The sequence below is a fragment of the Tamandua tetradactyla genome, chromosome 17 (genome assembly GCF_023851605.1).
Source record: "Tamandua tetradactyla isolate mTamTet1 chromosome 17, mTamTet1.pri, whole genome shotgun sequence".
NCBI lineage: Eukaryota > Metazoa > Chordata > Mammalia > Pilosa > Myrmecophagidae > Tamandua > Tamandua tetradactyla.
This window is the reverse complement of record NC_135343.1, coordinates 27,335,597-27,349,669: the sequence shown is the minus strand read 5'-3', so window position 1 is coordinate 27,349,669 and position 14,073 is coordinate 27,335,597. Positions and strand designations below refer to the sequence as shown.

The following is a 14,073-nucleotide window of genomic DNA, read 5'->3' as shown; positions in this document are numbered from 1 at the left end:
TTTCATTATATTGAAATTTATAAGACATTGTCAAGCCAAAGTTTCTTAATTATCTATAGTATAAATATTATACATAATTTGATTTTAAAGAAGACTTTGGAACAGTCTAGTTATTTCTTTATTCTTTCTTTCTTAGAAGCACTTTATCCTAAAGTCCTCGTTTGAGTTTGCTAAAGCTGCCAGAATGCAATATACCAGAAATGAAACAGCTTTTAAAAAGGGAATTTATTAAGTTGCAAGTTTACAGTTTTAAGACCATAGAAATGTCCAAAACTAAGGCATCTAGAGACAGATACCTTAACTCCAAAGAAAGGGCTGATGAAATTTGGGGTTTCTCTCAGCTGGGAAGCCACATGGTAATGACTGCTAACTTTCTCTCCTCATTTCATAAGGCATTCCTAGGGGCATTTTGCTTTTGCATCTCCAAAGAACTCTGGATGTGTGGGTTCTGTCAGCACTTTCTAAGATAATTCACTCTTAAAGGAATCCAGTAAGCAACCCCACCTTGAATGGGTGGAGACACATCTCCATGGAAACCACCTAATCAAATGGTACCAACCACAGCTCTCCATGAAAACTATCAAAAAGATCCCACCTGGCTATAGTGAATGAGGATTAAAGAACATGGCTTTTCTGGGGTACATAATTGCTTTAAACTGGCACAGGCCTTTTATAGTCATTATAAAGTAGATGCTAGTTTAAGCCTACTAGATAGTCTTCCTAGTTCCCCAGTCATACTAGAGAAGATGATATCATACGCTTCATTATCTAATTCCTGTGGTACTTGGAAGAGAATGATGAACAGTACTGTCATTGTGTTAATACCACATAATGCTGGTTGAATTAATGTAAATATTCACAGGATGTCATTGATAGAAAGTGCTTTTCTTGTGCCTACTGGTCAGGCATCCAGCAGCAGCAATACAAAGAAAAAGAATACCAAATAAGGTTATAGCAACCACTTTTCTATATTCTCAAAGCGGTATAAATGAAATATTGGGTAGATGTGAATCTTGGAGCATTTATTTTACTTGATTTTAACAATTTGATACTTGGAAGTCAATAAATAACAGTTGTCTAATAGTGTGCTAGACCATTGTACTAGGGAAGATATATTCTTGGTGCTTAATGGTCCTTAACAGTTTATATACTAGTAGGAAAAATATAGAAGTATACACGTGTTTATTTCAGGGTTGATTATGGTAAATGCTATAAGAAAAATCCAAAAGAAAGTGTCGTTAGGGCTACACAGCATTGTTGAGGTATATTAGAGAAGAGAGAGTATCAGAAGAAACTTCGATTATGAGTAATATTTGAGATGAAGCTAACTGACTGACTGGATAAATTACCACCAATGGTGGGAAGGTAGCAGGTGGACTGGAAAAGCAGCATGATGAACAAAGACATTAAGGTTAAAACATGTTTGGTGAGTTGCTACTTTCTGGCTGCAACAAGATTGGCAGGATTTAGCAGGGCTCTCTAGTTGAAAAGTTGGAACTATAGAATCACAGAATGTTTGAGGAATTAGGAAGTTCTAGTTCTCTAATTTTACTATACCAGAATTACAATCTAGAGCAGTTTAGTATCTTTTGCAAGGTTATATAGCTGAGTAGTGGCAGGTCCCCAACTGCTAGCCAAGTTCAATCTAGATAGCACTATCTGGGATAGGTCTAATAAAACTAATCTGATAGTGGCTGAGGAATGGATTAGTGTACAGACTGATTTGAAGACTGATAGAATATTCCAGTTTGAAATAGTGAGGGCTTCAGCTAGAGTGAGGACATTATGAATCAAACCAGTGAAGCATATATGAGGCATCTTGCAGAGGTAGAGAGTTGGTACAAGGAGTTGTCAAAGAGGACTGTTATTTCCATCCAGCCCTGTAACTCTGGGCACTTAGACGGTTTGGTTCAACTCTGCCAAGATAAAATGGTTTCTTTGAAACAATAACTAATGAGACAGTTTCTTGCATTCCTGCAGACTTGGTTTTTTCCCCCAGTCTTAAATTAACAATTGCAGCTATCTTAGTATAGATTAGGGTATCTAAACGGACAATATTATGTTTTACTGGGATTGCCACTATACTTTGGCAGCTATTTAACAATCTTCATATTTGCATGCTGATTGGTTTCCCCTAAATATTGGGTTTAGAAAGTCTAAGATTTGGGTATGAATAGGATCTTAGTTAGACAACTTGATGAGACTCCGGGATAGCTTAAAGAAAAATCCAAACCCATAATAACAGTGACTATTTATCCAGTGTTTCTTCGTGCCAGAATTATGTTTAGCACTTTACTCAATGAATTCTCATGATAATCTCCATTTTATAAATGGGAACACATTTAGAGTGGGAACACATTTAGAGGGATCACTAAACTTACCAAAGTTTTATAGCCAAGTAAGGTACAAAGCTCATAATATTCAAACTCAAATCAATCTGGCTTCAAAGCCTGTGATTTTTTTCACATGCTAGTCAGCTGACAATGTATATGAATGAAATACCCCTCATTTGGGGCATTTCTGCATTGTGTTTAATTTGGATACAGTAGGCTCTTATAGTAGAATCTTTTATTAATCTCTTCATTTTATAGATATATAATTGCTGACTGATTTCTAGGGGAAATCACTCTAGTCAGTGATGAGTTTTATTTTTTAGGGCATATTTGGAATCTGAAGTCGCCATATCTGAGGAGTTGGTTCAGAAATACAGTAATTCTGCTCTTGGTCATGTGAACTGCACAATTAAAGAACTGAGACGCCTTTTCTTAGTTGATGATTTAGTTGATTCTCTGAAGGTAAGTTTACTTTGCTTTTCACTTTTCTTGTACTCACAAAAGAGATAATAAATGATAAAAGAATTTAACTGCGAAGGATTTAGAGTATAAAATTACATTTCTAACTATTCAAATAAATGATTGGGGGTTGCAAAGGTAGTTAGTTCAGTGGTAGGATTCTTACCTGCCATGCAGGAGATCTGGGTTCAATTCCCGGTTCATGCACTTCCCAAAAAACAAACAAGCAAATACATGATTGGAATTGTTACTGTAAACTTGCATTTCAAAATTTAGAATGCAATAATCAAATATTTAGGGTGGAGGAAATTGCTATTCCTTTATAAAGAAAAATGATAAATTACTAATTCATACTTCTAGAAATAAAGATTGACTGAGAGAAAATTAAAGGGAATTTTGACCATAAGAATAAAGATTATGTACTAGATTTAATACTAGATGTGATTTAATCTGTGTTTCATTTTAGGGTCTAGCACTTAATTTCTTGATTTGTATGAGATTAATAAACATAAGCTATTTCATATTTTAGACTCTTTCTTGTAGTGTTTATTCTGGAAAAGTTTTAATATTCTGAAACACCCCAACTAATCTTTTTTTTTTTTTTTTTATGGTTTTTCTCCTTTATTTCTGAATATGGTGTATTACATGGATTGATTTTTTTTTTTTATTAATTAAAAAAAGAATTAACAAAACAATTAGAAATCATTCCAATCTACATGTACAATCAGTAATTCTTAATAACATCACATAGTTGCATATTCATCATTTCTTAGTACATTTGCATCGATTTAGAAAAAGAAATAAAAAGACAACAGAATAAGAATTAAAACAATAATAGAAAGAAAAAAAAACAAAAACAAAAAACCTATACCTCACATGCAGCTTCATTCAGTGTTTTAACATAATTGCATTACAATTGGGTAGTATTGTGCTGTCCATTTCTGAGTTTTTATATCCAGTCCCGTTGTACAGTCTGTATCCCTTCATCTCCAATTATCCCTTCTCTTTTTTTTTTTTTAATTAACGGAAAAAAAGAAATTAACCGAACATTTAGAGATCATACCATTCTACACATGCAATCATTAATTCTTAACATCATCACATAGATGCATGATCATCATTTCTTAGTACATTTGCATTGGTTTAGAAGAACTAGCCCCAACTAATCTTTTGATAGTCATTGAAAGTTTTCTTTAGTTGTTGGAGCTTGTTCCATAGCAGCTGGTAGAGTCTCACCTTGCAACTAAACTCCCCAATTTCAGATTGACTTAAACAAGCACTAAGCCACAGACAGGTAATTTGAGCTCCAAATGCTGGATCTTTTTTAGTGCTTTTCCTGTACGTATAACTTGGCCATTTGTGTTTTATGTGCTATTTGCCTATGACTCTGCTTAAGACAAAGAGACTTGTTTCCTATCTAAGCTTGGGTAGAAATGTAGTATGATAATTATCATAATTTTTCTTTTCCAAGAGATGTGTGCTACTTTGCTATTTATCATGTAAGTTGAGGATATTGTAGTAATAGGATGACTGGGTCTTTAGACTCAGTGAGACAATTTCTGAACTGGTCATCATTGGTGAATTAGTTTCCTTTTATCATTTATTATCTCTTATGTGTTGAGTGGATGTATTCAGTGTTCTGAAATTATCTGACGTCAGTCTGTAAAGAAAAAGTTGCTGGTTATGTTGTTTGACATGTTTATTAATTAGATTCAAAATGGAACAAATAAATATTTTAAAGTAAGTGAAATAGAACCTTGTACATTTGGGTCCTAGAAGAAACCAGATCATGTCTGTTGAAGCAGCACACACACACACACACAGCCTGGCTTCTGGGGTAGACCATGTGTGAAAAGTCATTGAGATGCTGGTACTAGTGCAGTTTAGGGTGGAAAGTAAATGGGTGGGAATTGACTGAGAAGAAACACTGTAAGTAGTGATATAAAACTTCAAATAGCCAAGCACCATCTCTGAATTTAATTAGTCAATGGGGGAATGTGGGGAGGGTGACTATTTTTACAAACCTTGTAAAAGTGGCTACAGAAAGAAATCAAAAGCCATTCTTCATGTTTGTACAGTATAGCAGTGAAGGCAGCTATGTCTGTAACTTAATATTTCTCTTGAGAGGAGACATTCTTGAAGAGATTGGTTTAAAAACAAAATTAATTTGATCTGAGAATGATTCGTTGTGTTCTAGTTTTTATAAGTTTGAGTTTAAAGTTCCTGTATGTCTTGAATTAAAAAAAAAAAGCTGTCCTTTATTTTTTTCTTATCCATACACAGTACTACGTGAAGATAATTAGGTAGGGGTGGAAATACTTGTCAAGGGTTAGAGGAGCAAGAAAATGTTAGGGGAAGTCTGATTGGATATTTAAGGAAAACTTTTAAATCTCTGTTTTGCATACATATTTGAAAATAGGATCAGAAATTTTATGAATAAATTCCTTTTATGAATGAGATGAAGACTTTCTTTTTGCTTTTGAATCTCATTTTCTAATTTCTTTTGAAAATTACCTTAGTTTTTTTTTAAAGCAATGATGTTATTCATGGAAAAGCTAGACTAAATGAATGAGAGAAACTGAACATGATGAATTCTTGCCTTGAGTGACTTTCCTAATTTGAAAGTAATAGAAAGTGACACATAATGAGATTTACTTTCTTGAACACTTAATTTTTAGGAAGTTTTAAAACAGTCTTTGTTTCTTATTAAAACAAAATAAAACGTTGTTGTTGATGTTTTTGTTAGAATTTTCTTCCTAACTATTAAATTACTTTTGAGAAGAAAAATACAACTTACCTGATTTGTTTTTCCATTTCAGGTAGTGGTTTTGGCAAGCCCATAATTCAAGGAAAGCTACTTGTTGACTTCTTCAGATGGCAGGGCCCTAAATACAGTTGCTTCAGCATGTTAACATGTAAAATGAATTTTGCATTTTAGTCTCAAATGTTGATAGGAAGAGGCAGAAGAATGTGACAGGGTATCTGTGTTTTTTTTTTTTCCCATGGAAAGGTGTTGGATATGTGAAGCACTCGTAATTCAGGCGCTCACTCTGATAATATCCTTTAAAGTTCCACCTTGATAAACCTTTGGTTCTGATACACAGGAATTGAGTTAAACTTTTTCTTAATGTCTGATGTGAGTAGAATAGAGTCCATTTGTTTGTTTCCATTAATAAAAGTACTATATAAATATAAAATAATTGCTCAAAATATCTCTTATTCAAATAAAAGCTGATAACATTTATCACTTTTGGCTCTTTATAAAAATGGTAATACCTTCTAGAGAGAGAGTGTTCTTTTAGCATTTGTCCCCTATGTACTCATCCCCCACAGTTTTTATTTATATAGAGAACATTTAAAATAGAAAATGATTTTTCTATTGCTTTTTGCTTTCTACCCACAGCAACTGGTAGAAGTCATTCTCTCATAAAATGTTTTTTTCAATTCCCATTCCTTTTTTATTTTTTCAACATAAAGGAAAAATCAATTTTCTTGGTAATTTTTTTTTCTCTCTTGTATTCAGAATTTAACTCTGGGAAGTTTGCTGATAGCCCCAGTTTCTCCAGTTTTCTAGATAAATCTATGATCTTGTTTAATAACACTGCTTTAAAAAAATTTTTAAGAACCACATTGTGATTAGAATTACCTTGATTTTGTATAATTCACAGTAAGGAATATCACAATCTGAAGACAATGCAGTAGAAATTACTCTGATAAATTTTTGTCAAGAAAATGGACATTTATTAAGCTCTGTAGCTTATATAAATTCACAGCTTTTAAACAGGTTTTTATGTAGCCCACCATCTGCATCTGCAAGATCTGTTTGCTGCTATATATTCTACACTTCTATATCCTGATCCACAATTACTCGCTAGTAAAATTAAGTTGAGAAAGCTGTGTCGATGTCTCCTTGGAGAGTCTAGTGTATGTTAGTTTATTAAAATCTCAGAAGTTCCACAGAAAGGGACTGAAGTCGTTTTATTCAGCTTGGTGATATTTGTCAGCTTTTAAAAATAACATCTACCATTTCAGGACACTAGTGTATTGTGGGAACAGTGGTGAGACTTTAAGATAGTTGAACCAAGTTAACCATCTGGTTAAGCCATTTGATTAATATTCTGTTAGGGGATCTTTGATATGTGGCTCTTGTCTTAAAATAGAGGTTCTCAATCTTGGCTGCACATTGGAATCACCTGAGGATCTATAAAATTTACTGATGACCTATTAGGGGTGAAGCAGGGAAGTTCCACATCCTTTAATTTTAATTTTTCTGCCGTACTGCCTAGAGAATCACTTTTAAAGAGTTGTGGAATTAATCTATAAACCCTGGGCTGTAGTTTGTTTTGCATATGACAGTCCCTGCTGGTCTCAGATTTGGGATTTTCTTAGAAGAATTGACTGGCCGAATCTATATAAAGCATGGCAACTGCTCAACATTTTGTAAATGTTAAAAAAAAAAAAAAAGATTAGTTGCTGTTGTTATTTAATAGCTCTAGTAATTGCACAGTTATTGAAATGCTGTTTCTTACTGCCACCACTTTCTTTTTGATGGTAGATTTCCTGGGAACCCTTATCTAACACTTTTGTTTTAGGTCCCAACTTTTCTCCAAATTTAGCTGCAACATTTATAAATTCTGTGATAGCACATAAACATGTGAATCTCTGATTTCTCTTTAAAATGGGGAATTTGACATGGGCCTGGAATGGAATGCCTGGCAGCTGTCTGTGGAGCTAGATTGTGGGTGTCTCAGTCCCCAGCCAGACTCCATCATGCATTTGTGTCACCTGCCTGGACCCACAGACATCTTGTGGCTTTCCTTTGTTCTTTTTGCTTCTGTATAGCTGGTTTTCAGAGTGTTCTTCAAAACACAAAAGACATCTGAGGCCCTTTGAGAGTCCAGGTATCAATTCTTGGGCTTCTCTCCTTGTGGATTTGGAGTGCTGTCTCATCAGTGACTGTGTAGTGACCAACTTAGGACTTTTTTAGCCGTCCATGTCTGAATTGTTATGGTAGGCTTGTTTGTATAGCTAAAGCAATTTTTTCTATTATGTGGAAAGCTGACTCTTTCCATTTAGATTTGTGGATGATGGGTAAAAATAGCTCTGCTGCTCTTGTAGTAAACTTGCTCAAGTGCACAAGGTTGTATTTAGTTTTTGCAATAGAAATCTGTAAAACTACGAGAGAGGAAAAGGCTCACTAAATTGAATCATGCTTCAGACCTTTACACCTGTGGTTCCATAGAAGTTGCTAAGAACAAGGCATTTAGTTTTTGATTTTCACTTGACAGGTGTTAGGGATGCCTGACATTTATTCACTTGAACACTAGTTCAGCTGTAGGGTAGCCCAAGTATTGTATTTGTGGAAATGACAGTTGGTAGAGGAATCTCAAGTGTCTTTCTACCCAAAGTGCTTGCTTACTCTAGAGTTTGAATACCTTAATTATCACTCAAGTAGTAAGCTTCAGTCAGATTTGGTTAAATGAATGACTATAGGAGAGAAAGATTAAGCGTCAAAAAACTGTTGTTGCCCCTTTGGCCTATGGCCTGTTTTTATAAAGCCTGGGAGTTAAGAATGGATTTGACATTGTAAAAGGGTTATGAAAAAAGAACAACAAAGAATAATCTAAGGCAGAGACCTTATGTGGCCCACAGAACCTAAAATGTTTACTGTTTGGCCCTTTACATTAAAAATTTGCCAATCCCTGCTTTAGATTATTGAGTTTAGATAACTCCCTGTACTCTCCTCTATTTCATTAATACTTTGTTTTATGCACCTAAACAATCGCCATAGGCTTCCTGGTGATATGTCTGTTACCTATAAATAGAGCAGAGCCATTGCAGACACATATGAAGGCTTTGATAGGAAGCAAAGGAATTGCTGATGATTATTATATAATAAAAGCCAGGATGACTATACTTTTAAGTCTTCAAGAACTCCTTTGAACATAATTCATTGAGCCTTTTTATACTATGGGAGGTCTAAAGGTATTAGAAGTGGAAGAAACCTTAGAAATCCTCTTGTTCATCCATCTCACAGATAAGCATAAGTGTAGAGTGGAAATAAGGACATAACTTTTTAGAAGCAAAGCCTTTTTTAGAAGCAAAGCCCTTTCCAGATTGCCTCATTTCCTGATTAAAACACTCCAGATTTTGAGGCCAGAAGTACAAAAGTAGGAAAGTTTTTGTCAGTTCATTGTGGTTCCCAGCCTGGGGTGGCACCAAAATCTATAGTTGATATAATCCGACTTCAGCAAGTTATTAAACCTGTTTGTTCTTTAATATCTGCATCTGCTATGGTAATAACCACTGTACCAGCCTCATAAGGTTATCAAAAGGATTAAATAAATTCATATGTTTATATTTGTAAAGTATTTAAAATAGTGCCTAGCACATAGTAAGCACAGAATTAATGTTTAAGTACGTAAAGGCAGGCAGTGGCTAAAGAATAATGGTCAGTTTTGTTACTCATGTATAAAGTCCGAGGAGTCCTTATCCTGGGGTTCACTGAAGCTGTCAAAACATGCCTCTCTGGGCAGGCACTGCTTCTAATGATTGAAGTGCTAGATGTGATATTTTTTGGTACCTGAAACCTAGTCTCTCTGATAATACTCTCTGACCCCATTATTATTCAGATATTTGAAATTTTAATTGTTTGAACTACTTAGCCCATTCATATCTTCAATACTTGTTAGTACTTTTAAATAAATTTTGTTAATGAATTCTCATAATACCTTTTCAGTCCGCCCGTTTGAAAGCTTAAATGATATTAGAGCTGGTGAGGGGTCAGGTGTACCTTTGGCCATTTTGTTTTTAATAGGCTGTTATTTTCTTACAGTTTGCTGTGTTGATGTGGGTATTTACCTATGTTGGTGCCTTGTTCAATGGTCTGACACTGCTGATTTTGGGTAAGTCTTATTAAATCATTGAGGAGCTTAGAGACATTTCAGTGAAAATATTCTTATATTGTAGGAAATATAGAGGATGTAAGTTTGAGGTTGTGATTTCTCTAAATTAATTACTGATGGTTGGTTTATTGAAATCCTACTTTAGTTTCTGAAGCATGCTCCAACTAATAGAGATAAACCAGATGAAGGGTGGCTTTTCCTAATATTGGTCATAAATCTAAGTAGGTGTACTTGTACTTTATAAAATAAGTGTGCTGTGATTCAAAAACCACGTCTCACTTGGTTAATCCATTCCTGTATCCAGGAGATCTTTGTGTTTATTCAACTGATTAGGAACACTGCCTGGCAGCCTTAAGAATGTTGCCAGTTTGATGGTTTTTTAGTGTTTGTTCGTAAAACGTACCAGTCTTTTCTTTTTACATTGTGTATTTATTTCTTTTTTTCAGCTCTGATTTCACTCTTCAGTGTTCCTGTAATTTATGAACGGCATCAGGTATTTTTTTAACTGCAGATTTCAGAATACAGAACTCACTGTGTTGTGCACCCACAAATGTGTGGGTGCCCGTTTCCAAGGCCTTACAAAAATGAGATAATGGGATGGCTTCTTAAGCTTTTGATTTGTTAGAACGTACTAATGGGTTCCTAAGATTCTTTAGCAATGGTAATTTTCTAATAACCTTTCTATACTCTCTTTCAGGCTCAGATAGATCATTATCTAGGACTTGTGAATAAGAATGTTAAAGATGCTATGGCGAAGTAAGTCAGCAACTTTTTTTTGTAAAAGATAAGATGTGCTGGACTTTGAGAACAATATAGTATTTTATTACAGGCATAATGAGTACCAAATCTTTTTCAGACCTTAAGTATGACATCAGAGTTGCCAAAAGGTTTTTTTGTCATTTGGACCATTAATTCCTAGGTATACTCTGTATATTTTAAGGCTTTGTTTAAGTACAATTTGTGAGGCCAACGTGGCAAAATTATAGCATGGAACTTGGCAGCCTTAGAATTTAGTTTCTTGTATAAACTGAAGAGTTTATACCTAGTTATTGAAGGATGGTATTTTCGGAAGCAGAAAAAAAATACTTAAAATCTAAAATACTCACATTGAAATTGACATTTTCCCCTTTCTTTTCATTTGTAGAATCCAAGCAAAAATCCCTGGATTAAAGCGGAAAACTGAATGAAAAAGCCCCAAAAAATTAACAATAGGAGCTCATCTTTAAAGGGGATATTCATTTGATTACATGGGGGAGGGTCAGGGAAGAATGAAGCCTTGACATTGCAGTGCAGTTTCACAGATCTTTATTTTTAGCAATGCAGTGTTTGAGGAAAATTACCTGTCTTGACTGCCATGAGTTCATCATCTTAAAGTATTGTAAGCTGCTATTATATGGGTTTAAACCGTAATCATACTTGTTTTTCTTGTGTGAGGCACTGGTAAATACAAAACGATCTGAAGAAAGCTGTATATTATACTTCGTTGCAGATAAGTCTTGCTGTATTTTGGGAAGTTGCAGAGAAGGTGGAGCTGGAAAAAAAAAACCCTTTTCACAGTTTGTGCACTGTGTTTGGTCTGTGTAGATTGATGCAGATTTTCTGAAATGAAATGTTTAGACGAGATCATACCACTAAAGCAGGAATGAAAAAGTTGCCTTTCTGGTATGTTCTAGGTGTATGTGAATTTTACTATTATATTAATTGCCAATATAAGTAAATATAGATTATATATATATCTATCTATAGTGTTTCACAAAGCTTAGACCTTTACCTTCCAGCTGCCCCACACTGCTTGATATTTCATTTCAGAGTTGTTGGTTATATGTGTGTAGTTCCAAAGCACATAAGCTAGAAAAAGAAAATGTATTTCTAGAGCACTACCATCTGTTTTCCACATGAAGCAATGCCCTGCACATAGAACTCAACATAAAATTTCCATTGCATAAATTTACTGTAGTTAATTTTGTCACAAACTCTGAATCTATGGACTGAATCTAATGCTTCCAAAATGTTGTTTGCAAATATCAAACATTGTTATGCAAGAAATTATAAAATGACAATTTATACAATTGTGGTTTAAGCTGTACTGAATTAAATAAATCTGTGGAATGCATTGTGAACTGTAAAAGCGAAGTTATCAATAAAGCTTATAGACCTAAAATATGTTTGGTATTTTGATTTCATAATTAAAAAGTAGCAGGTTAAAAATATACACAAAGGGTTTATTTTGCTTCAACCAGTGCGTGGTAGCTTGTGCTTTTAGGAGGATTTTCAGCTCATGGTGTAGCTGTATCAACAAAGAACATGTTTTCATAATTAAATTTATTTGACACATACAAAATTTTTTTAAAATTATGTATTTTTCTTATACTTTGATAATGGAAAATAAATTCATGCACCAATATTTTAACATATACTAGAATACAGTGCAGGATTTATGAACATACATGAAATCATACCATATAAATGTTTATAAATAGGATTTAAGATGTTTTCTTGACACAGACACTTTTGCTCTTTAAATACAGTTATACATATCACCATTGATTAATTCATTTTATTTCTACATGGTTATTTCAATGCAAGATCCAATCAGTACAAAAGGTCAATAGGACAGCATAGGCAGATGTGATTACAGGAAACAGAAAACAGAATTAGGACTGCATAGGGACTCTTACTGTGGGCCAACAACCTACCTATCAGTAGACTAATGTAAGGCATTAATAAATTGGCATATAAAAATAGCTTAATGAGTGATCTAATCCATTTAGAATGCTGAAGCTCCATTTTACCTTTTCTCTATGCTGAGAACTGCAAATAGCTAATAAATCCAGAGCCAGGATTTTTAGTTCTCTGACTGGAAGGACTAAATGGTGTATATGCCTCATTGTCACCAGCCCTTTGCCAGCCTTCCTTCAGTGTGTGCTGTCGGCCCCATCCTGTGATAGGCTAAGTGTGAAGTGTGATTGAGGTGCTTTAGGAGGTCTTCTGGTTAATATTGTCCAAGTCACATTCCATCATACAGCAAACTCCGAGGAATGTTATAAATTATTTTGTTTTATAATTTGGACTTATCTGCAGAGTTTTTTCTTTTGGGTTTTTTTTTTTTTTTTTTTTTTTTTTACCCAAAATTGACCTTTTAAGTTCACCTGAAGCAAATCAATGGTGTCACATCAACTTCATTCTAGGGGTGGTAAACCAAGGTACAGTCTCAAAAATGCTCATCCTTATGGGGAGCCCTTTCTACTTTGTAGTAACAGTTTGTTTTGTTTGAATTTTGCAGATTTGGCACTAAATTTAATGAAAATCCATTCTAGCCTCTCCCTCCTGAACTTAAGTTCCTTTTCTGCTTACCTTCCTATACTCACAATTTCCCAAACAGGTAAACTGATATCCTTCATTTAGGAATCCTTGACATAAACACAGGACATGGGTGACAGACTATATATCTGCTAAAGGGTCCTGTAGCCCTCCTCAGTTTTGAAGTTTTAGCACCATATGTAGAAAGCAGATAATCTGTGGGAGGTGAGACAGCAGCCCACACAACTGGAAACTTTCAAAGGCACTTAATGGATATAAAACAGCAAATGAAACGTTAAAAAATTAAGTTTCTCATCTTGTTTATACATGGCTCATTTGGTTTTTGAAAGCTAAATGTGGAGAACAGAGCTATCTATGTCTAGTACTTTGGAGAGCCTAACTTAGGCTGCCTTTAACTTATTTGTAAAAAGATGACCATTCTTAAAGTATATAGAAACAAAACATCTTGTGTAAAAAGTTTTTGATGCAAATTAAAAGCTACATAATGGTTAGGATAACTGAGGCTTTAAATTTTGTCAGTGGGCTACATTATCAGATAGGGTTTTTTGTCAATGTAGTTAGTATGTATAGTTTTGAGTCTCAGGAACACAGGCAAGCAGTCTTAACATTTTAGAACTTGACCTTCCTTCTTGGCATCACAGTTTTGGAGACTCCAGATCATGGAAGCAGCCACACAACTTCACTAGTATTTTGAGCTTGTGCATCTCCACAGCACTGCAGGCATTTCCCGGCAGGTAATGGCAAGGAAGTGCCTTGTCGCTGCCTCTACAGGTGCTGGGTGGTAGCAGCAGCAATAATGTAAGAGATTTCTGGCATTTACAGACATTGCCACACAAATACACTAAAAAAAAAAAAACAACAAAAGACAGACAACAGTCATGTTGCATAGCTGCATATCATACTTTGTCAGGTGGCAAAAAAACCTATTCTTACCCCCTCCTGAAGAGACAACTCAGATGTTGTACTGAGCATTTTAGTTTCAAAAAACTACTTATACTGCTATCCCTCCAGGTTTTTTGATTTGTTTTGGCTCTTTCAGCAGCCTAAGTGTTCGC

At 34.6% G+C, this 14,073-nt stretch overlaps 2 protein-coding genes across 5 annotated transcripts in view; one reads left to right on the top strand and one right to left on the bottom strand.

Moving 5' to 3' along the window:
• RTN4 (reticulon 4) overlaps positions 1-11,858 on the top strand; it is a 59,134-nt gene extending 47,276 nt beyond the window's left edge. For all 4 annotated transcript variants that reach the window (XM_077134237.1, XM_077134238.1, XM_077134239.1 and 1 more), the window contains 5 exons: positions 2,657-2,795; positions 9,628-9,697; positions 10,144-10,190; positions 10,395-10,453; positions 10,842-11,858. In XM_077134237.1, the coding sequence (XP_076990352.1) occupies positions 2,657-2,795; positions 9,628-9,697; positions 10,144-10,190; positions 10,395-10,453; positions 10,842-10,884 (358 nt within the window). In that variant the 3' untranslated portion in view covers positions 10,885-11,858. The remainder of the gene's footprint in view (positions 1-2,656; positions 2,796-9,627; positions 9,698-10,143; positions 10,191-10,394; positions 10,454-10,841) is intronic.
• EML6 (EMAP like 6) overlaps positions 11,800-14,073 on the bottom strand; it is a 300,506-nt gene continuing 298,232 nt past the window's right edge. Inside the window, exon 41 of the mRNA XM_077134236.1 lies at positions 11,800-13,859. Coding sequence (XP_076990351.1) covers positions 13,835-13,859 — 25 coding nt within the window. The 3' untranslated portion in view covers positions 11,800-13,834. The remainder of the gene's footprint in view (positions 13,860-14,073) is intronic.